This window comes from Galeopterus variegatus, unplaced genomic scaffold (assembly GCF_000696425.1).
Source record: "Galeopterus variegatus unplaced genomic scaffold, G_variegatus-3.0.2 Scaffold1358, whole genome shotgun sequence".
NCBI classification, from domain to species: Eukaryota; Metazoa; Chordata; class Mammalia; order Dermoptera; family Cynocephalidae; genus Galeopterus; species Galeopterus variegatus.
In genome coordinates, this window is record NW_007727469.1 from 38,921 (window position 1) to 63,626 (window position 24,706).

Here is a 24,706-nt window from a genome sequence, read left to right on the forward strand (position 1 = left end):
GCGGGAGCGCAGCTGCGCTCCCAAGCGGCGCACTGTAGCAGTGCGCCACCGGGCCGGCCCCCTTCTCCCATGTCTTTGAGCATCTTGTACTTTTTGTTAACTTGCCCTGTAATACGCATAACTGATTTTTTTTGTTTTGAGCTATTAAGTTTTATTTGTTCATAGAATATCAAAACAGTATCATCTGTTTGAAAAACAAGAATACATCTTCAGGGCCGAGCCCGTGGTGCACTCGGGAGAGTGCGGCTCTGGGAGCGCATTATTTAGAATTTATAGTTTTACACATTTGAATTTGTGGATCTTCTTTGTAATTTCTGCAATTGCTTCAGTTCAAGTAAATTTATCATCTTCCTGAGGTTGAAATGAAATAACTATGGTTGTCAGAAGTTACTTCTAAGCAATTTGTTACTAGTAGTAGTGGAAATACTAAAACTTGTTAATTAACTGCATGTACATGTATTAATAGTACATGTCATCAGCACTATAATAATGTCATCAGCACTCTCAATTGTATTTTAATATATTTTTTGAACTAGGGTGCCAAGGACTTCTTATAACTCTGAGTTTATGTTCTGTATGTGTGTTTATCCATTTTGCTTGAGTAATTGATGGGTCTGAGTTTTTCACTTAAGTTCTTGTTATCTTAAACTGTATAGCATGAAAAGCTAATTTAGGGATTTTCTTAATTTATTTTAATTCTTTAGGTGATATATCAGTTATGTGCGTGCTCTGATACATCTGGTCCTACTATGAGGTACTTGAGAACCAGCCAGGATTTCTTATATTCTCAGTTGCAACATCTACCTTTTTCTAACAAAGGTAGGACATTATTTTCCCTTATTATTATAACAAATATATAAGTACATAATGAGTAATTTATTTATATAGTATTTTGGAGGGAGGAGTTAAAGTGTTTGAATTCTGTCTCATTTTGTTACTTTGCTTCTTTGTTGCTTTGGGTTGCTTTTGTAATTCGTTCTTGAGAAGCCTGGTGTTTTAGCTGCTAGCAGAAAGTAATTTAAATGTAATCTGTCAGAGATGGAATTTGTTTTTTTTTACTGACAAATAAAACCTAAAGATTGTGTTGAAGGGATAAGAAAATATTAACGTAAGAAAATTATGGAAATTTAGATTTTTTTTTTCTACTTTTTTTTTTTGGTGGCTGGCCAGTATGGGGATCTGAACCTTTGACTTTGGTGTTAGAACATCACACTCTAACCAACTGAGCAAACAGGCGGGACCCCTGGTTTACTTTTGTGTCTTGTATATTTGTTTTTTTCAGGTCTTGAAATGAAAGTTGAAACTAATTTTAGTGAAAAACATTTATAACTTAGTTTTGACGTGAATAACAATTATCCCAGGCTAATTAAGTTTTATCGGGATTCTACTTTATTTTCTTTTTAATTGACTTTTAGCAATTTTCTGAATTTAGGTTACATCCAAATAGTGGTGGTCTAAAAGTTTACTTTGTGTCATTTTTATGTTTAGGAAATAGAGGCTTACACATCTCATGAATGAATTTTCATTATTAGTAATTGTCAGCTTCTAATTTACTTTTTAAAGTAATGGTGTAAGACCCTTGGAAATTATGTAATGGCAGAAAATTTTTCACCTTATTTTCATAATTTTTAATCCTCAGATTTTATTTATGTCTGAAGCTTTTAGAAATTATTTTATACGTAATTAAAAAGAAGAGTTAATATCTTACCTATTATGGTATGTGTTTTTTAAAAATTGATTTAGCTTTGCCTAAAATTATTAGTGGTAGTATTGTTATTTGGTAAATTTTATGTTTACACTGTCACAATTTAGGACTTAAAAGCTCAGCCTATCAAAATAATATTGGATTCAAAAGCTTCTATAGTGTAAGTGATTCCCAGCCCTAATTATATGTCCTTAATTATCTTGAGATATCATAAAATTATATAATTTTAGATATTTTTTTTTTTTTTTTTTTTTAAAAGATGACCGGTAAGGGGATCTCAACCCTTGGCTTGGTGTTCTCAGCACCACGCTTAGCCAGTGAGCAAACCGGCCATCCCTATATAGGATCCGAACCCGCGGCCTTGGTGTTATCAGCACCGCACTCTACTGAGTTGAGCCATGGGCCGGCCTTAGATATTTGTTTTTTGAAGTCAAAATTAAACTGTATGATAGTTTTATTTATGAGTTATGTATTTAAAGTTTATTATTTTTAAAGAAATGTTAAGTTATATATTAATGTCAGAAATGGCACTCAGGATCCTTACGAAATTATCCTAGCAAGAAAAACTTGATTCTCTTTTGTTCTTTATTTGCTTCAGCTTATCTTTCATAGACATATAATAGCTTGTTTTTTCTTTCTTGATATCTTTGTAATTTTACAGAGTGATAAATTATTATGTTGCCAAGTTTTATAAATTATTGACTTCGTTACATGGGAAAATATCTGATGAATTGTGGAATTTAGGTTTTTTCTGATCTTGTGTTATTATTCTGAGCTATGTATGAAGTTTCTTTGTTTAAATTTCAGAATATGAAATATCTATGCTGAACCAAATGTCATGGCTTATGAAGACTGCCTCAATAGAACTAAGAGTAACTTCTCTGAATCGTCAACGGTCACATACCCAGAGGCTACTACACCTCTTATTGGATGACATGCCAGTGAAACCATACTCAGGTGAATATGAGAATATTGGCATTTGTTTTATTGTGCTGGTGGCTGGTCTTTGCGAATGTAAGCACAAATCTGAAGCTTGTGCTTAGTATGTGATTATAGAATGTTTTAGAGTATTTTTCCTCAAAACAGTTTAGAATATTTTTCCTCAAAACACAAAATTTAAAAATCATCCCATGATTGTCATTTTATTTTAAGCACTCACATTTTACTATAGTCATATACAAAATATTTAGTGGAGCTTGTCACACTGAGCCAGCAAGACCTAATCTATTTCAATATGTATTATACATGCAAATTAAGCATAAGCTTTTTAAATCATCTCATTGGCATGATTGGGTCTTGCCAGTTTTGGAATTCTGATTATCCTCTTTACGATTGTGAAGTGGATCCCATAGGAATAGAAAGAATTAGATGAATGTTGGTAGTAAGTCCTCATCAATCTTTGCATTTTAATTATCCATTTGCATAGGGCTCTTTGACCTAGAAACAATGACCTAGAAATAAAATACCTTACATTTATTATTTCCAAATAAATGTAGATTTAAGAGTATGTTGTTCTTCTGATCTGTTGTTATTGATGCTCCAACAGATGGTGAAGGAGGAATAGAAGATGAAAATAGGTCTGTCTCTGGGTTCCTTCACTTTGACACTGCTACAAAAGGTAAAGCCTTTGAATTTATTTTATATACATATATTAATTGCTTAAAACTTAAGAAATTATGCCTGTGTTTGCAAATTCTGATCTAATATAGAAAAGCTATATAAAGGATTTGTCATCCAAAAAAATTTTTTTTATATAACTATGATTATAGAATGGGAAAGAAAATATTTTTTCCAAGTGGATGTATCAGAAATAAAATCAAATTTAGGGCCGAGCCCGTGGTGCACTCGGGAGAGTGCAGCGCTGGGAGCGCTGTTGTGCTCCCGCCGCAGGTTCGGATCCTATATAGGGATGACCGGTGCGCTCACAGTGCTCACTGGCTGAACGCGGTGAGGCCGGTCTCAAAAAGGACAAAAAAAAAGAAAAGAAATAAAATCAAATTTAGATTTCAACACTCTTCAGTTTCTAGATGAATGCCCTTTCTGAACATTGCACTATCTTTTAGAACAAGTTGAGTATGATGGTTTGCTCTTCTCCTTAATATCCCAAGTAAAATTGAATTACTTATTATTATTTTTAGTACGTCGAAAAATTCTAAGTATTCTTGACTCGATTGACTTCAGTCAGGAGATTCCTGAGCCTTTGCAGCTGGATTTTTTTGATCGGGCCCAGATTGAACAAGTTATTGCTAATTGTGAACATAAGAATTTACGGGGACAGACTGTCTGCAATGTCAAGGTGAGGATAGCTTTAAACCATCTGCAGTGTCAAGTGGTTCAGACATTGAGCCATTAGAAAAAAAATGTAACCATACAGTTTTTTTTCCTGGTAGAGATATTGGTTGCTAGCCTATTGGACTATGGTTTTTGTCAAACAGCCAGGAAATAAAATTTAATAAACTACGTTAATTTCTTTAAAAGGTTCTCCATCACCTTCCTTTTAGTAGTTATCCCACCCAGCTAGAACTATGGAGTGTTTTTAACTATTTAACTCTGTACCAGGTAAATGGTAATGGTCTCACCAGTAGGAAAAAGACAGCCAGACCACTTGCATTAACTTACCTGCCACACAGATTCTTTGTTTTTTTTTTTGCTTTTTTTAAAAGATGACCAGTAAGGGGATCTTAACCCTTGACTTGGTGTTGTCAGCACCATGCTCACCCAGTGAGCTAAGCGGCCATCCCTATATGGGATCAGAACCCATGGCCTTGGTGTTATCAGCATCACACTCCCCTGAGTGAGCCATGGGCTGGCCCACACAGGCTCTTTGGTACTACTCTCTGGAATATGAGGGATAATTAATATATTTTTCTGGAAATTGAACAATGCCATTGTTAGATTATATATAAAGATATTTGAAACTTTTCCCTTTAGGGAAGCTTATAGTAATTGCTAGGTGTTATTGTTCTACCGGTGTCTGAAATGGTCTCATTTTTCTCCCTCTTCTTAATTGTATAGCTTCTTCACAGGGTTCTTGTAGCTGAAGTAAATGCCCTCCAGGGAATGGCAGCCATAGGACAGAGACCTTTGCTAATGGAGGTAAGCTCTATTAAGTATATGTTAGTTTTAACCTTTTAACTACTTAAACTACCTAAGTTGCTGATTAAAAGATAAAACAATAAATTGACGTGTAGTTAATTAGTAAACTACTTAAAAACTAAACTTTTAATGGAATATTTTACTTTCTATTTTATAAACTTTTATAAACTGAAGTTAATGTCTAATATGCTGAAATAAATAACATCTCTTTTAGGCTAGTCAAGGATTTGTTTTTTTTTTTTTCTCCTTTTTGTCTTTTTTCGTGTCCGGCAACGGACCGCAACCCTCAGTGTCGCGCCTGTACCGGACCGGGACCGGCAATGGGATCGCAACCCTTGGTGCTGCGCCCGCCCCTTGCTCAGCCAGTGAGCGGGAACCGGTCTGTATGTGGGATCCGAACCCTCGGCGGGAGCGCCGCCGCGCTCCCAAGCGGCGCACTGTAGCAGTGCACCACTGGGCCGGCCCTAGTCAAGGATTTGTAACCTGACCATATCGTGTATTAGATTTTACTTGCCCCCTATCATTGAGGGAGGGAGTAAATTGTCATCACAAGTGGAGAGTTATGGGTAAGAGGTCAGGTTGGAAGATTCACATACATGGAAACAAAGCTGGCCAGGCCAAAGCAAGAGACAAAGAAATAAAAAACATGTCAGGGAAACATGCCACTGAACTTGGGCTTTAGGCAATTCTAGTACTCTAGAGTAAGAGTAAGTAGACAGTTGCAGAGAGAAAGAAGATGGGGTTAAAAAAACTCATTTCCATCTATACCACGTTTGTCCCCTTGCTTTCATGTACACACACATGCTTGCGCACACACACACACATACAGCCTTAGTATATTATTTTTCATAACCTTGGTCATCAAAATAATATGAATTCTATACTGCAGATGGTATGAAACAAATAGACATGAAAAGTTATCTGCTGCCTGGCAGACATGTGGTAGGTTTTCAAGTAAATGTTTTCTGCATAAATGATAGTGTTAAAAATAGTAACTTGTTGGTAAAGACATTATTTGCCTGTGTGTTAACCTTGCAATTCAATTTCTGTGGCTTTAGGAAATCAGCACTATACTTCAATATGTGGTAGGAAGAAACAAGTTGCTGCAGTGTCTTCATGCCAAACGGCATGCATTGGAGTCATGGAGGCAGCTGGTGGAAATTATACTGACAGCTTGTCCCCAGGACCTCATTCACGCAGAGGATAGACAACTGATTATTCGTGACATTTTACAAGACGTGCATGATAAGGTGACAAACTTTTAAATTACTTTATACTGCTGAACAGATATGACGGTACTTCAAAAAATTTATGGAAAAAATGGAATTAAAAAGAAAATACATGAGAGGGCATGGTTCTTTTTTTTCTTTCCTGACTGGTAAGGGGATCGCAACCCTCAGCACGGTGTTGTCTGCACCAATCTCAGCCAGTGAGCACACTGGCCATCCCTATATAGGATCCAAACCTGCGGCCTTGGCACTACCAGCGTCACACTCTCCTGAGTGAGTCACGGGGCCGACCCAGAGCATGGTTCTGATAATACCAAGGTCAAGGGTTTGGATCCCTGTACCAGCCAACCACCAAGAAAATTTTTTTAAATGATACAGATCTTTTCATGAACTTTTGAAGTACCCCTGTATATATATATACCGTTTTAATAAATATATTTTGCCACCCTAAGTTTTTCCCATTTCAATTAGGAGTAAAATAGAGTTGTGTGATACCAACGTAAATACTTTCCTTGAGAAAGGGATTAATTCTGTACAATAGATGCTCTCAACCAGAGTATATATTAGAATTATCTAGGGAACTTTATAAAATTACACATGGACTGATGATCCCAACCCAGACCTACTTAATGGGACTCTAGTGGTAAGGCCACTTATATGAATTAAAAAACAAACAAAACCAAAAACACCTCCTTAGGGAATTCTAATCCCTTCTGGTTAAGAACACCTGTTACCCAGCATCATGTTTGAATTTCTCTCTATATATATGAGCTCTTTTTTCCTTTGAATACTCTTTATATTCCATTTTTATATTGTCATAGTAGTTGGAAAACTAAATGCATATCAAACTTGTTAATGATTGTGGCTGAAAGCAGAATTTGCAGCACTCTAATGTGCCTTTGTACTTTAAGATACTGGATGATGAAGCCGCGCAGGAGTTGATGCCAGTGGTCGCCGGTGCTGTGTTCACCCTGACAGCTCACCTAAGCCAGGCCGTCCGCACAGAACAGAAGCATCCATTAGTCTTGGAACCTGGAGAGGCCCATTATGCTTTTATGCTTGATAGTTCTTTCACCTCACCTCCTCCAGCAGAGAGCCCACTGATGGGTTTTGCTTCTATTGGAGATTCTTCACTTCACATTATATTGAAGAAACTGTTAGACTTCATTTTGAAGACAGGTTTTTTCATCTAAATTTTCTATATGTTACAACTTTTGTATTTGTTTTAACTTTCGTTGGAAAAAAGTTTTCACTTAACTACATCTCCTTTATCTCCCTAGGTGGTGGATTCCAACGAGTGAGGACTCACCTGTATGGCTCTCTGCTTTATTACTTACAGATCGCCCAGAGACCAGATGAACCAGATACCTTAGAAGCAGGTAGAATTAGGAATTAGATTAATTCCTAATCTTTTTTGTTTTTAGAGGTGATTACTTTAAATTAAAAAAAAATCACTTCTCCATCTTTTGGCTAAGCACAACTGTAATAAATGAGTCTTGCCGTAATCATTAAAGCACTTCTCTAAAGTTGAGGAAGAATGTTTAGTTTTTAAGATTATAAAATAGTACATGAGCAGTGTAAAACAAAAACAAAAAACACCACCCTCAAATAATACTTTAGCTTTATGTACTTTTGTAACTCCCTCATTTGCCTCCAGTCCCACCAAACAATATGCTATACATAGAGTGGTACAACATCTTCCCTTTGCACTACATCACAGTACATGTCTAATTTATTCTTTGAAAGTGGCTCTGGTTTTCCATAGTATGGATGTGACATTTATTTAACCATTTTCCTTATTCATAGGCATTTAAATTGTTTCTTAACTTTTTACTATAATAAAGGCTATATCACGTATTCTTTCATATGCCTATATTCTTCAAGAAGGATGCTTGATGGTGGAATTTTCATGCGTAAGAGTATGCACATTTTTATTTTAGTAGATTCTATCAAATGCCCTTCTGTAAAAGAGCTTTACCAGTTAAACTCTTTATCAGTAGTATGCATATATCTTTTTGTACTAGTGTGAGGTTTTCTTTGGATAAATTCCAAGAAGTAGAATTTCTTGCTCAAAATATATGCCTATTTAAAATATAGATAAATGCTGCTCTCTAAAGTATAGTTAGCATTTTAAATTAAGAATAATAATCTGGTCTCCAGACATAAAAAATGTTTTTAACTATTCAGCAGACCAGTTTATAATATTCTGTGCCCGAGTTATTTTGCTATTTGTTAAGAATTTGTCAGCAGTAGCTTCTTTTTTTTTTTTTTCCCGTGTCCGGCAACGGATCGCAACCCTCAGTGTCGCGCCCGTACCGGACCGGGACTGGCAACGGGATCGCAACCCTCGGCGTTGCTCCCACACCTCGCTCAGCCAGCGAGCGGGAACCGGTCTGTATGTGGGATCCGAACCCTCGGCGGGAGCGCCACCGCTCTCTCAAGCGGCGCACTGTAGCAGTGCGCCACCGGGCCGGCCCCAGCAGTAGCTTCTGTAATGGACTTTCTTTGTGCCCTTCTCCTTTATGAGTGGTTGTTATTTTGTACACAGATTCCTAAAAACTACTGTGTGTGTAAGTCCCAATTTATCTCATATTATCCTGGTAGTGGTTATATATCAGGCCATACATAGTACCTCAGAAAGTAATAGGCCAATGGTAGATGTATAGAAATGTAGTACTTGCTTAACATATGAAAATAAGAGAGTACTTCAAAGAAACTTTTAAACAAACACAAGCCTCTTTTAAAAAGTGAGATAGTAATGGGAAAGAGAGAGAGTAATGGGAGTTCCCTATCCCTCCCACATTTTTCCATTTCTTTAAATTTTTTTTACATTCCATTTACTTGAATTGGCAAAATCACCACCTAGCCACTAGGTGGAGCTCTACAACATGCTTTTTATAAGAAATCATTACCAAGATGCTAATTTAAAGACTTCTGCTAGGGCCGGCCAGTGGCTCACTTGGGAGAGTGTGGTGCTGATAACACCAAGGCCACGGGTTCAGATCCCTATATAGGGATGGCCAGTTAGCTCACTTGGGAGAGCGTGGTGCTGACAACACCAAGTCAAGGGTTAAGATCCCCTTACCGGTCATCTTTTTAAAAAAATAAAAATAAAAACTACTGCTATATAGGAGTTGGGGAAAAAAAATCATGAGATTAGTTTCAAATACAGATTATTACTTTATTTAATGTATTTATGAAACTTTTCTAATAGGTTGACATGAATCATATAAAATGTATGATCATACCATTAATTATCATTAATTCCTAGTCTTCAAAAACATGATTTAAATACTTCCTTCAGCTAGAAAGAAGTTATCTTCTCACTGCATCGTCACCAGTAGGTCACAATATTAAAAAGAAATGTATATGCAAATTCTCCTCTGTAAAGCATTTAGGCAGAGAAATTAATCATCATTGTATATTTAAGTCACCTTCCCAATGGGTGTGCTTTTTATTTTTCATAAGTATTTCAAGTAAAAAAACATGAAGAATAAAAATATCTGATTCTTGTGGAGTCAGAGCTTTATCTACATTGTACTTGATCCTTTCTAGCCAAATTCACAAAGATCTCAATAAAAAATAAAAACAGATTGATTAGCAGGGTAAATATAAGATATTGGTTCTTTTGGAGTCTCATAGTTAATTTTTATTTCTTTAAGAATACTTTATCCTTTCTATGATACTATTTTTATTTTAATGTATGTGCATGAAATATGTGCATTGTGTTCTTAAAGTTCACCTGTGTGGATTCGTTGGTCAGTGGGCATTTGTGTACATTCAATAATGGAAGAATTTTTTTGAGGCATATAAGGTATAATTTCTTAGTCACTAAAGTGCTTTTTATTGGAGTGTTTTTTTCTATTTTAACTCTTTTAGCCAAGAAAACTATGTGGGAAAGGCTGACGGCTCCTGAAGATGTGTTTAGTAAATTACAGCGAGAAAATATAGCCATCATTGAGAGTTATGGCGCTGCCCTCATGGAAGTAGTCTGTCGAGACGCTTGTGATGGTCATGAGATTGGAAGGGTAAAGCAACTCTTGTTTAGTATTATAATTGAATAAGTATTTTGACTTATTAAGTTATAAACTGAATCAACTTTTGAAATGTATATTGCATGTTGTGTATTCTACAATATAGTGTTGTATATTCTAGAATACAGTGAATTTGCTTATTTGCTACAATTTGCAACTTTTATTTTGTGTATTCATATGATTTGTTTAATTTTGTTTAGAATCTTAATTCAGAATTTCCTCTCATGGGCCGGCCCTGTAGCGCACTCGGGAGAGTGCGGCGCTTGAGAGTGCAGCGGCGCTCCTGCCGCGGGTTCGGATCCTATATAGGGATGGCCGGTGCGCTCACTGGCTGAGCGCGGTGCGGGCGACACCAAGCCAAGGGTTGCGATCCCCTTACCGGTCACAAAAAAGACAAAAAAAAAAGAATTTTCTCTCAGAATTATCTTTTTGCTAATTTTAGGTTGGCTGATAGAAAAATAGTAGTAGAGTCAACAATGCTGCTTGATAAAGATCTTAAGTTAAGAGAATGCTGGATAAATTGCCTTTATGCTGAATACATCTTTCTCTGCCTAAATGCTTTGAGAAGCAGAATTTGCATTTATATTTCTTTAAAATATTGTGACATACTGCTGATGATGCAGTGAGAAGATAACTTCTTTCTGTTTGAAGGAAGCATTTAAATCATGTTTTTAAAGACCATAGGAAACAGGATTTTAAAAAATAGGATAAAAGAGAGTATGTAGTTATCCCTTAGTTTTGTTAAAGATTTTTTTTATTATTATTATTTTTTATTTTAACGTTGTTAAAGATGTTTTTAAGTATTTTTATGCATAGAAAAAAGACTGGGAGAAGAAAGACCAAAATGGGTTAATGTGTTTATCAGATTGTATATTTCTTTTGTATACTTTCCTATGTCTTCTGTTTTCTGTAATGAGCATGTAAAAAACAGCTACACAGCAAAAGACTGGGAGAAGAAAGACCAAAATGGGTTAATGTGTTTATCAGATTGTATATTTCTTTAGTATACTTTCCTATGTCTTCTGTTTTCTGTAATGAGCATGTAAAAAACAGCTACACAGCTACTTTTTAAAAATTTCTTTTCTCTAACAAGTAATGTCCAGATTCTGTTAAAATATGTTTAATGCCATTATTAATTAATTAATTAATTATTTTGGTGGCTGGCTGGCATGGGGATGCAAACCAGTGCGGACCTTGGTGTTATAAGACTGCATTCTAACCAAATGAGCTAACCAGCCAGCCTAATGCCATTATTCTAATGTGTTAGGTTTTATTTCAGAAGTATAACTTTACCCTGAATGTTTTCCTTTTATTAATAAATTGAGATTCTGGATACCTAGTGTTCAATTTCTCAACAAAACAAAATAAGGAAGTTTTATTGCAAGCAAGCATTCTCTTAGCGAAAAATTCTTAATATTTTCAGATAAGGGCAGTTACTGTTGTTGACTTTGGTATCCGTCTTTGATTTATGCTTCCTTCAGATGCTGGCCCTGGCTCTCCTGGATCGGATTGTCTCTGTGGATAAGCAGCAGCAGTGGCTTTTGTATCTATCTAACAGTGGCTATTTGAAAGTCCTTGTGGACAGTTTGGTAGAAGATGACCGTACTTTGCAGAGCTTACTCACTCCACAACCTCCACTTTTAAAAGCACTTTATACCTATGAATCTAAAATGGTAAGGCTTCATAGACATTTGATCTTAAATCAGCGGTCATTTCCTCTTGGGGCTATAGATGTATTAAAGAAAATCAATATGGCATACATTTTGAATATTTCTTTCCATCATGTAAGCTGTAATCATTTTTAAGGAGTTTTAAATTTGGGGATCTGTGCTAGAAATGTATCTTCTGAGTGTGAGAAAGGTGGGTTGAAATGATCCTGAGAGGGTTAGTTGGATAATGGGTTACTTGCTCATGTTGCTAAGGATGGCAAATGACAACCAGTGCTCCATGAGGAGAGAGCAAAATTGTCATCTTAAAACAACATTTGGACTACATTGGTTGCCTATTGAAAATTTCAGTGTAGATGTTCCAGTTCTACTTTTAACCCGGGATTTTCAAGACAGTATATAATTCATCATTTTCTTGTCTCCAAATTTGTTTTAATTTCTCTGTTTCGTCCTGATTAAAATGATCACAAATGTCAAAATAAGAGAAGCACTAAAGTCTTATATTCTTCATGAACTTTTTTCCTCCATTTATTTACTCAAGAAGTATTTATTAAATACCTACTATATGCCAGATATGACACTAGGTATTACAGATACAGGTGTGAGCAAAACAGATAAACTTCCCTGCCCTCCATAAGCCCACATGACGATGGCAGAAACTACAGTTCATTTGAATATTAATTCCTGCATGGAATCATGTGCAGGCACTTTAGATATATTGTAATACTGAGTCCTCATAAAAATCTTGAGAAAGCCCCTGTAGCTAGCCCAGAATTTCTCTTCACTGGTGACTAATGATGAGAAATGTGCCATGGGTGTGTGTCATTTTTATATGAGGCTCTTGGACGTGATTTCAGAACTGATGATTTTCCTTCTCCGACTTCTTAGGCATTTCTCACAAGAGTGGCTAAGATACAGCAGGGCGCATTAGAGCTGCTGAGATCTGGGGTGATTGTGAGACTAGCACAATGCCAAGTCTATGACATGCGCCCAGAAATGGATCCACAGGGGTAAGTTTCTATCTAGATTAGTTTGGTTAAGCTCCCAGTGAAGGATTATTAAGGAAAAAAGAAATTGCAAACACAATTTTGCCACTGGTTTATAATTCTATTTGAGCCATCTCGATGTTTGTGGTTTTTTTGTGGTTTTTTTTGGTCATATGCCCCTGTCATATACTAATAAATGGATGTTTCTAATAAGGGTAAAAGTGGGTAGGGGCCTAATGCTTTCCATTTTAGAGTAGTGATATAAGAGAGGAATGGGAGAGAATTTTGTTAGAAAATATGTCCCTTCCAAACTTATTATTTTGTTCATTAGAAATATTTGCAGTTACAATGGTTTTTTAAAGTACTGTAATGAAATTATAATTTGTTGTGGATTTCCTATTCCTGATTTGAATAGGATTTCAAAGTTTATATATTTTCTTCTCATTTTAATATTTTACCTACTGCTTGCTAATTTGAAAACTTCAAATGATCTTGTTTCCAAGTTTCAAGCTTTTCAGCAAATTTCTCAATTCAATTTGAATATGGGAAATTCAATTTGAATTTTTTTCTATTTTTGTCTACTTGACTGCAGTATTGTTAGGCAGACAGCATACCTTCTTAGCAGTAAATAATACTTAGATTAGGTTTAGTAATTGTTTCAAAGGATCCATTGGCAAATTCAATGTTTGAGTGTTTTAGGCTTAAAAACAGAACTATTTTACCTCTAGAAAAAAAAATTATTTTGGTATTGCATATGAGAGTTATTAGAGAGTTGGGTTAAATACTTTTCAATTCATGTCATATTATCATCACTGGTCTGTGCAAAGCCTCCCATTTTATTTATTTCCTCTATTTTCTGCTTTCATTCCCCCCCAGTAGGCAATCATTTTCTTTTGTCTCAAAATTTAAATGTAAACATTTACAATAAATAGTAGTGTTTTGAGACCTAATATTAAAGGTTAAGTGATTTTACAACCTCATTTTAACTTTTTTTTGTTTGTTTTTGGTGGCTGGCCAGTACAGGGATCTGAACCCTTGGCCTTGATATTATAACACTGAACTTTACCCAAATGAGCTGATGGCCAGCCCTTAACTTTTTAAAATCTCATTTTATTTTATATAATGGACAGTGTATATTTATTTGGGTCTTGAGTATAGGAGAAGTATTTGGGGAAAGTAACTTCTGTTTTTATCTGTTTCTCACTCACAGTCTTTATGGCCCAGGGGAACATTTAGAAAAGAATAAATATGTTTGGGAAGTTTTAATTGTCTTTTCAAGTTACACAAGTTTTCCTTAGTAAGATTTTTGAAAATTCAAATAACTCCATTTTTACTAACTAAGCTATAAGTTTAGGCAAAAACATATGTCTTTGAACCACTTATGAATGTAAGGGATGCAGAGTACTCATGTTGGTAGCTTCACATCTTAATTGGCTGGCTGTAATTTGTTTGACACATAAATGGTAAAGAATTATTGAAAAGCGTGCCTTAATTCTTGGAACATTGCTCTCTCCTTGTTCGGTTGAAATGAATCAAGCCTGTTTGGCATGAGAGATCCCCCCATGTTCATCCCCACGCCAGTGGATCGCTACCGTCAGATTCTCCTTCCAGCTCTCCAGCTGTGCCAGGTCATCCTCACATCTAGTATGGCCCAGCACTTGCAGGCAGCAGGGCAGGTAAGGTGAATTCTGTGTTTAGAAATCATGTAGTGCAAAATCCTCATTTTACAAATGCAGAAACCCTATGCATAGAAAGCTTAAGTGAATCTACCATAGTTCTATTTGCAGCAGAGCTGGGTATAAAAAACAGGCCCCTGTACTTTGCTCTGAACTACATTGGCCCATTTTTGTACTCTTGTTTGAATGAAACACTAGCTAATTAATAGAATAGTCACATAGAAAGCAAGAGATCAAAATTTGTTCTTCTACAAAAGAAAGCAGTTACTGTGATAGGAATAACCTAGCTTCTAAATACCTTTTAACCAGGTATTTATTGAGAGAAGGCTTAGCTAGCTAGGCCTTGCAGAAAACACAAAAGAAAATAGCACATTTATATGTGATATTTAGAAAAACAAAGTAATTTAAATAAGTGAACTTTCTGTCAAATGTTTTTTCTTTAAACATCAGAAATTAGTTTTATTTTCATTGCTTTTCAGTGAAACATTCAAACACACACATATATATGTATATATATATTTTGTTTGTTTCTTTAAATTAATAATACTAGGCTGTCTATTTAGCTCAGTTGGTTAGAGTGCACCATATAACACCAAGGTCACGGGTTTGGATCCCCATACTGGCTAGCTGCAAAAAAAATAAATTAATAATACAATGTGTAATTTAACCTTTCACCAATTAATTAGGCCTATCATTATGAGTCTACAATCTTTTATTGTATTACTTTATTATATTGTGGCACCCTCAGGAACTGTGTCCTAAAACTCTGATTTCTGGAAATTTTGTCTGCTTCCCTGCCATTCAGCCCCTTTCACATGTGGCCTTTGAGTCAGTTCTTGATAACTCACTCAGGAACTGTGTCCTAAAACTCTGATTTCTGGAAATTTTGTCTGCTTCCCTGCCATTCAGTCCCTTTCACATGTGGCCTTTGAGTCAGTTCTTGATAACTCAAAGACTTTACTTATATTCTCCTTTACTGAGATTAAAATTTTTTAGTAAAAGTGGAACGTTGTGATACAAGACATTGGTTTCCTAATACCAGTCATGTATTGACTGTAGTAGAGTTACCTGCAGAGTTCTTTTAAAAATACAGGTTACTCAGTTCTGTGTGTGGCGATTATGGGCCAATGCTGGAATCTATATTAAAAGTTAAAAGTGGGCACAGTTCCTGAGTGATTCAGATTCTCACCTTGTTTTGTCATAGTCTCAGCCTTCAAGGTGTTTGTAATCAAGTTGAGATACTCATATGTGAAAATGCTGATAGAATCCTCCATGATGGTACACTGTAAAATGCCAAGATGGGATGGCAGTGCTTGGAGGTCAGCATTTATATCCCCTTTGTTTTTACTACATCAAAAGGAGAATTAGACAAAAGCTTCAATGTGATTGTCCCCATGTCAAGCTCGTCAGACCTTCATAGAACAGCTTCCTTGAATTCAATAGTCATTTTTATTCCCACTCATTTTAAATGGTTGTTCTATTTAAACAAACAATAAAAGAAAGATAATAGGGGTCAAATAGTAGTTCTCATACAGTAGTTCCAAGTTGTATTATGCTCTTCTACAGTAGCCTCTAAATATATTAATTTATAAACTTTGAAATCTTATCTCTAGCTTTTTTGTGAATATTAGTTAAATGTTTGCTTCCTAAAGAAATTGTGTAAGTGCAGAAAGCAATTGCTTATCTCTTATTCTTCCTTATTCAATACTTGTTTCAGAATTATTAAAAAGATGAATTATACATTTACAGTATAATTTTCTACTCCTTTACCTCTGTTTCTTCCATTTCTCCTTCTTTTCTGTGATTTAGGTGTTGCAGTTTCTCATTTCACATTCTGATACCATACAAGCTATTCTGCGCTGTCAGGATGTTAGTGCTGGGTCTTTGCAGGAATTGGCTCTACTGACAGGAATTATAAGTAAAGCAGCTCTTCCTGGTGAGTTGATTATGTTGAATGGACTTTGAATGATCCTTTACAGACTGATACATACTTAATAGATTAAGATTTTTGTTACTTTGCAGCTATGTGTGACTTATTTGAAATTGGTACTGCTTACAGAGTTAAAACTGCCTTTATTTAAGTAATAAGTATATTTATAAAAAAGATATATGCCCATTATAAAAATATTCAGAAAATTCAAGTAGATAGTTAACACTCAAAATATCACTACCTAGAAATTACCAAATATTAACATCTGGTAAACAGCCTTTCAAACATTGCTCTATGTATATGTATATATGAGAGAGAGAGAGAGAGACAGAAACAGAGACATACAGGAGTAACTTAAGAGAACGGGATTACCTTTTACATGCTATTTTAGAAAATAAATATTCAGATAAAAAAATGAATTTAAAGAGAAATGGAAGGAATTGTAGAATTCCAAACAAATGTTTCTATACTAGAGTACAAGAGATATTAAAGTGATCTTATAAAGTGATATGAAAGTGCTCTTTTAAAAGATCACTGTGATTAAGAAAAAAAGATTATGAAAAATTATTAAGATATTTTGGTCACTTTTTTCCCAATATAAGTTCTTTACTACACGCAAATTTTAGAATCAATCAACTCCCTGAGGTGAAAGGTGCAGTGATGAGTTCTTTTGCACTTCCTCTTCCACCCTCAGATTGTGTTTGCTTGTATTATTTTTACTTTGTCAGGTTTTATAACATTTACATTTAGTCCTGTAGCCATAATATCCCAGCTATTTAGTTTTAGTTGTGTATATACATGGATTTGCTGCAAATCACCAGTTGTGTCCTTGAGCCAGCAGCCTTGCCATGCTATAATTCTTTATCTTACAACAGAGACTATATAGCCTGGGGAAAATTTCCTGTCTTGCAAGGTCAACATTTTATATGTACTTTTAAGAAGTTAGGCTAAACCTGAAACTACAAGAAACTAGGCCCTGTGGAATATATTTGCTTTATAGTATACTTCACAGCAAAGAACAGCAAATAAATGATGTGGGAATTAGGAGGATAAGGAGTAAAGAAAAAATTTTTTTTTTTTTTTAAAAGATGACCGGTAAGGGGATCTTAACCCTTGACTTGGTGTTGTCAGCACCACGCTCACCCAGTGAGCAACCGGCCATCCCTATATGGGATCCAAACCCGTGGCCTTGGTGTTATCAGCACCACACTCTCCCGAGTGAGCCACCGGCCGGTCCGAGTTCTTTCTTTTGATACATCTCTTCGTATTACAAATTTGTATAGAGGTTCCCTCCCTCAAGAAAAAGTGTATTATATTCCTTGCATTCTGTAATGTTTAAGAATGTCTAAAGGTTGCCTTTGTTCTTGAGTGACAGTTTAGGCAAGTATGATTTTTTTTCCACCTGAGAACATAGGATATTAATAATAGCTGGCATTTATTAAGCATTTATGTGCCAGGCACTCTTTTAAATGCTTAACATGTTAATTGATTTGAGGACACAGCAGTCCTATGCTGTTTTTTTTTTTTTTTTTCTTTTGGCTTGGAATTCATTGGTATGTTTGTTTATTTTTTTCAGGATGATTACTTTTATTATTATTATTATTTTAAATTTTAACTTCTTGATATACATTGTAGTTGATTTTTGTGACCTTTTTACCCGTTCTTCTTTCCTCCCTCCCTCTCTCCCCTCCCCACCCACTACATCATATCTGTTCACTTGTATGTGTTGCTGTATTCTGTTAGCTAGTATTTTATTGAGGATTTTTGCATCTATATTCATCAAGGATATTGGCCTGTAATTTTCTACTTTTGATGTATCTTTGGTTTTGGTATCAGGGTGATGTTTGCCTCATAGAATGAGTTTGGGAGAATGGCCTCTGTTTCAGTCTTTTGGAATAGTTTGTAGAGAACTGGTATCAGTACCTCTTTGAAGGTTTGGTAGAACTCTGCAGTGAACCTGTCCAGTCCTGGGCTTTTCTTTGTTGGGAGCCTTCTGATAACAGCTTCAATCTCTTTTATTGTTACTGATCTGTTCAGATTTTCTATATCTTCTTTGCTCAGTTTTGGTAGTTTTTATGTGTCCAGAAATTTATCCATCTCCTCCAGATTTTCAAATTTGTTGGCATATAGTTGTTTATAGTAGTCTCTAATGATTCTTGTATTTCTGAGGTATCAGTTATAATATGATCTTTTTCATTTCTAATTTTTGTTATTTGGGTCTTCTCTCGTCTTAGTTAGCCTTGCTAAAGGTTTGTCAATTTTATTTATCTTTTCAAAAAACAAACTTTTTGTTTCATTGATCTTTTGTGTAATTTTTCAGGTTTCTATTTCATTTAGTTCTGCTCTAATCTTAATTATTTCTTTCTGTCTACTAACTTTGGGTTTGGATTGTTCTTGTTTTTCTAATTCTTTAAGGTGAAGTGTTAGGTTGTTTATTTGCCATCTTTCCATTCTTCTGAAGTAAGCATTTAATGCGATAAATTTACCCCTTAATACTGCTTTTGCAGTATCCCACAGGTTTCGGTAAGATGTGTCATTATTTTCATTAGTTTCAAGAAGTTTTTTGATTTCCTGTTTAATTTCTTCTTGGACCCATATGTCATTAAGTAGAATGTTGTTTAATTTCCATGTGTTTGTATAGTTTCCAGAGTTTCATTTGTTATTCATTTCTGATTTTAATCCATTGTGATCTGAAAAAATACGTGGAATAATTCCAATTTTTTTGAATTTGTTGAGACTTCCTTTGTGACCTAACGTATGGTCTATCCTGGAGAATGTTCCATGAGCTGATGAGAAGAATGAATATTCTGAGGTTCTTGGATGGAATGTTCTGTAGATATCTGCCAAGTCCAATTAGTCTAAAGTATTGCTTAGATCTTATGTTTCTCTATTAGTTTTTTTTTTTTTTTTTCCTTTTTGTCTTTTTCCGTGTCCGGCAACGGATCGCAACCCTCAGTGTCGCCCCCGTACCGGACCGGGACCGGCAACGGGATCGCAACCCTCGGTGTTGCTCCTGCGCCTCGCTCAGCCAGTGAGCGGGAACTGGTCTGTATGTGGGATCCGAACCCTTGGCGGGAGCGCCACCACGCTCCCAAGCGGCGCACTATAGCAGTGCGTCACCGGGCCGGCCCCTCTATTAGTTTTTTGCCTAGATGATCTGTCCAGTGTTGTGAGTGGGGTGTTCAGGTCCCCCATGATTATGGTGTTAGTGTCTATCTCATTTGTTAGATCTAATAGTGTTTGCTTTATAAATCTGGCTGCTCCGACATTGGGTGTGTATATATTTATGATTGTTATGTCTTACTGATGGATAGATCCTTTTATCATTATATAGTGGCCTTCGTTATCTCTTTTTATGGTTTTCGCTTTGAAGTCTATTTTATCTGATATAAGAATAGCTACTTCAGCTCGTTTTTCATTTCTATTTGCATGGTATATCTTTTTCCATCCTTTCACTCTTAGTCTATGTGTGTCTTTACAGGTGAGGTGAGCCTCTTGAAGGCAGCATATTGTTGGGTCCACCTTTTTAATCCAGTAAGTCAGTCTGTGTCTTTTGAGTGGGGAATTTAATCCCTTTACATTCGGAGTTATTATTGAAAGGTATTGATTTACTCCTTGCATTTTACTGATTTCTGTTTAGCTGTCTTAAGTATCTTTTGTTCCTTTCTTTCTTATTTTTTGTTTGTCTTCTGTATTTGTTGGCTTCTTGGAGTGGTAGATAACTACTTTTTCTCTTCATTGTTAGCATTTTTGTTTTACTGGTAGGTTTTGTTCATTCTTGAATATTCATGGCGGCAATGGTTGTTTTTAGGTATCAAACCCAGTACTTCCTTGAGAATTTCTTGTAAGGCTGGTCGTGTAGTAGTGAACTCCCACAATTTTTGTTTGTCTGAGAAATGTACTATTTGTCCTTCATTTCGGAAGGATAGACTTTCTAGGTAAAGTATTCTTTGCTGGCAATTTTTGTCCTTTAGTGTTTTGAATATATCATCCCATTCTTTTCTGGCTTTTAGAGTTTCCAATGAAAAGTCTGATGTTATTCTGATTGGGACTCCCTTATAAGAGACTTGCCACTTCTCTCTTGCAGCTTTTAAGATTCTATCTTTGTCTTTGATTTTTGTCACGTCTTTGATTTTCATTTTATTATCACATGTCTTGGAGAGGACCTTTTGGGGTTTAATGTGTTTGGTGATCTTTGGGCTTCCTGAATCTGGGGATCTGTGACTTTCCCTATACCTGCGAAGTTTTCTGCTATTATCTCATTGAGAATGTTTTCAATGCCATTTCCTTTTTCCTCCCCTTCTGGAATATCCTTGATTTGGATATTTGAGCGCTTAAGGTTGTCTGTTCTCTCTCTTAGATTTTCTTCAATTTTTAAAATTCTTTCTTTTTTCTGGTTTGCATGTGTTAATTCAAATAGCCTGTCTTCAAGGTCAGAAATTCTCTCTTCTGCTTGTTCTAGCCTGCCGGTTCCACTCTCTGTTGTGTTTTATATTTTGTTGAATGAATCCTTCAGCTCTCCAAGCTCTGCTACATAATTTTTCAGGGCATTGATTTTCTTGTACATTTCTTCTTTCAGGTCCTGTATACTTTTCCTCATTTCATCATGTTGTCTATCTGAGTTTTCTTGTATCTCATTTACTTTCCTTAGAATTATCACTCAAAATTCCTTGTCAGACTTTTTATGGGCTTCTTGTTCAATAGGATCTAGAGCTTGAGAGTTATTAGTCTTTGTTGGTGTACTTTCTTGATTTTTCATATTTCTGGTATCTTTCCTTTGGTGTTTAGTCACTGTGGCAGGGGGTATCATGGTCTACTCGTTCCACCCTGATGTCTGGCGCAGATTCTGGGTAGTGGGAACTAGCCTGGACTGGGGTTCCTGTGGTGCCTGCCTGTTCTGGCACAGCTGGCTCAGGGTGTGTGGGCCCGGTGGCTTTCAGGCTTCTCTCGTCAGTGGGGACTGACCTGGGCTGGGGGTCCCATGGCGCCTGCCTGTTCTGGCGTGGCTGACTTGGGTCATGTGGGCCTGGCGTCTCTCGGGCCTGTCTAAGTGGTAGGGACTGACCTGGGCTGGGGTCCAGTGGCGCCTGCCTTCCTGGTGCAGCTGACTCAGGGCATGTGGGCCCGGTGGCTCTCGGGCCTCTCTGGGCGGTGGGGACTGACCTGGGCCGGAGGTCCTGTAGCACGCAGCTCCTGCCTGTTCTGGTGCAGCTCTTGGGCCTCCTGTTGTTGCTTTTTAATAGTTGCAAATTGGTTGATTTGTGGGATATAGCAACACTAGGAACCATCTACTCCGCCATCTTGACTGGAATTTCCACCTAACTCCTTTAATTTTACAAAACAGTCTTATGAAATAGAACTATTATTTTCCACATTTTACAGATGAGGAAACTGAGGCACGGAGAGGTTAATTTGTCCAAAGTCACACAGATAATGCTGGTAGTGTAGAGTTTCTCAGGTGGTGTGGCTTCTGAGCCTGTGTGCTTAACTACTAGGCTATACTACCTTTATTTTTATGTTGCTATGGAGAAGTGCAAGGCAACCTCTGACCCAGCATCCTGTCTGGGGATGCCTTGGTTCCTGAGCCCTCTGGGTTGGGAGAAGTCAAGAGTTGGTCAGGGCTGAGTGCAGTGCCTGCTGAGGTACTTGGAGCCCATTCTCCTTCCAAGAAGATCTCAGGGTCTGCTCTACCCAGCCTGTGATGTGCTTTAGTCCCCAACTCATTCCAGTGTCCTAAGATGAGACTAAGTCAGGCCATCCTACTTGCCTCTGCCAAGGTCCCATAGTGCTATGGAGTGGTTCTAATAGTTTCCCACTTGATTTCTCCAGGACTTAATTACGCTCAGTAGGCTTCTCAAGAGTTCGTTGGTTTATTTTCTTTCCTCCATACTGCTTCTGAGGGGTAGATAAGGGTCATGAGCTGAATCATGCTGTTCACTTTGTCTTTTTTTTCTTAGCCACTACCATTCTTCAGTACTTAAGGCATAAGTTGACTCTTTTCCTTTTTTGGTGAACTTCATTGATTTTATAGGTCAATGACAAGAGGGACATTCTGTGACACTCCTTCATTCTGACATCTTAACTGAGAAGCTCTGAGTTAGGTATTTCTTTGTAAGAATTTACTTTTTACTAAATCCTATGGCAAAGATGCTTTTATTGATAAAGTCTCTTTTGATTAACTTTTTAAAAATACCTAATAAGTCTGTATTTTGCTGGTAGCAGCATTTGGCCCTATCAATGCAATAAGGTTGTATTCAGAAAAGCACAATTTATTTTAACATGCTCATAATAAATTTAAACAGAACACATGAATAGAGTAAAAGCACCCTGAGCAGCAATTCCTTCTCTCTAAAAGGAACCTGTTATCAATTCATAGTTTATTTTTCTGGTGGTGGTGGTGGTGTGTGTGTGTGTGTGTGTGAACTTTTTTTCTCCTGTGCTGGTGACACCAAGGTCAAGGGTTGAGATCCCCATACCGCCACCAAAAGAAATTTTTTTTCCTCTCCCTACACAAATGAAATCATACCACACATATTGTTCTGTAGCTTTTTGAAAATTAAGTCCTGGAGATCTTTTCTCATCAGCTTATATAGCTCCTACCTCATTCTTTCTAATTGTATGGTTAGTTTTCCAGTTGTGAACTAGTTAGGTAGATCCCTGTTTTTTAATCAAATCCCTGTGATATGTTGACTGTTTCCAATGTTTTTAAAAGTTCAAAGTGTGGCATTTAATAACTTCATTTGTATGTGAGTGTGTATTCTTACCCATATGTGTATTTATATACATTTTTGTATATTTGAACTGGTAGGCTCGATAAATCCCTGACAGTACTTGGTCAGATACATGTATATATGTGTATATATATACACTTACATTTTTTTTTTTAAAGATAAAGCCAATTACCCTCCCACATTTTAAAAACACTTTTAAACAAGTTACACTCCTTACTTTTACTTTTACACTCCTTTTAAACAAGTTACACTCCATTAACCTTACTGTGCACAGTTCAGCCCTTGATTACATACAGTTTTGTAATATCCTGTACATTTTTATCTTAAATGGTTCCATCAGATTGTAAGCCCAGTTATAACTTTGTATCCCCCTTATTGCTTAACCCACTACTGGGTATGTTGTACCTCCACAAATCTAAGCAGCAGGTTGATTTTTTTTCTATGACCCACAGATATTATTCTGAAAAGTGTTTATGAGTTGAGAGTGATATACATAGTATGCATAGAGTAGTTATGTAGCATTTAACAGAAAGGTCTTATAAAAACTGAAAATTGGAAGTCTTTTAAAATTGAGGCATCAGTTGATGTGCAGTGGGCAAAGGGAACTCTGGAACAGCAGTATCCGTAGCAGAGATCAGAAAGTTTGAGGACAAGGAGGAAAAGTCATAGTTCCATGACAGTATCAGGTACAAAATCCAGGTTTTAAGGAGTTAAGATGGGGGAGGAGGGCATAGGATTTACAAGCAGAAAATGTAGAAAAACGATTTCAAAAATTTGATATTAAACCACATTTTGGATTGTCTTTGTTTTGGAGTACAAGGGAGACTTGGACATATTTTCAAATAGGGAAAATCCTCTGTGGCGGGTAGATTTCAGGAGGCTAGAAAAGAACATAATTCTGGGAAGCAGATACCCAGAGGAGGTGGAGGTCAGGAGGGATGGGCTCTAGTGAAGTACTGAGGTACGGGGCAGTTATAACTAAGCCCCCATGTGCCAGATGATGGTGGGGTTCTGTGGGTTTGTGTTGAGGCCATCCACTGAGCTAATCTAGAAGGCTTGTCATTATTAGGAGAGAATGATAAGGTTTTTGGTTAGGTGCTATGGAGTGTGTGCCTGGAAGTAAGAAAGGATTAAAGAGATTGTGAGAACACATGGATTTTAGGGTGGCTAGGACAGGTTCAGGTGGGTTTTCCTCAGCATGACTAGTCATGAAACAAGGAAACAAACCAGTGGGGATAATGTCCTGTGGGTTTGCTTGCAGGGCTCAACAGAAACCAACGGAGGCTATGACACTATGAGAGGTAGATCAGCTTGATTTAGGAATTCTGTAATGAATCCAAACTGAGAAGTTGAATGGAAACTTTTTTTACAAACTATACTTTGCAAAAGGGGGAAAAAATCAAATGGTACACTACCTAGAGGAATTAAAAGAAAAAGCAGCGCCTTTCATTTTTAGTATTTTATATTCTAAACTCTTTCATGAGAAAGTAATTTAGTGCTGCGTTTAGAAAATTTTAACTTTTGGTAAACTTTTAAAAATGGCTTTTGAAGTCAGTTGAATCTAGATTTTTTTTTTTGTTTTTTTTTTTTGTTTTTTTCCATGTCCGGCAATGGATTGCAACCCTCAGTGTTGCCCCCGTACCGGACCGGGG

At 36.5% G+C, this 24,706-nt stretch overlaps 1 protein-coding gene across 1 annotated transcript in view; it reads left to right on the plus strand.

Annotated features, from left to right (window-relative positions):
* The window catches only part of NUP205 (nucleoporin 205kDa), a 73,338-nt gene that overhangs the window by 35,327 nt on the left and 13,305 nt on the right, over positions 1 to 24,706 (plus strand). The window contains exons 19-31 of the mRNA XM_008576459.1: positions 705 to 819; positions 2,513 to 2,662; positions 3,252 to 3,323; positions 3,844 to 4,001; positions 4,721 to 4,801; positions 5,860 to 6,051; positions 6,942 to 7,209; positions 7,311 to 7,409; positions 9,910 to 10,058; positions 11,546 to 11,737; positions 12,620 to 12,741; positions 14,255 to 14,393; positions 16,203 to 16,329. Coding sequence (XP_008574681.1) covers positions 705 to 819; positions 2,513 to 2,662; positions 3,252 to 3,323; positions 3,844 to 4,001; positions 4,721 to 4,801; positions 5,860 to 6,051; positions 6,942 to 7,209; positions 7,311 to 7,409; positions 9,910 to 10,058; positions 11,546 to 11,737; positions 12,620 to 12,741; positions 14,255 to 14,393; positions 16,203 to 16,329 — 1,864 coding nt within the window. The remainder of the gene's footprint in view (positions 1 to 704; positions 820 to 2,512; positions 2,663 to 3,251; positions 3,324 to 3,843; positions 4,002 to 4,720; positions 4,802 to 5,859; positions 6,052 to 6,941; positions 7,210 to 7,310; positions 7,410 to 9,909; positions 10,059 to 11,545; positions 11,738 to 12,619; positions 12,742 to 14,254; positions 14,394 to 16,202; positions 16,330 to 24,706) is intronic.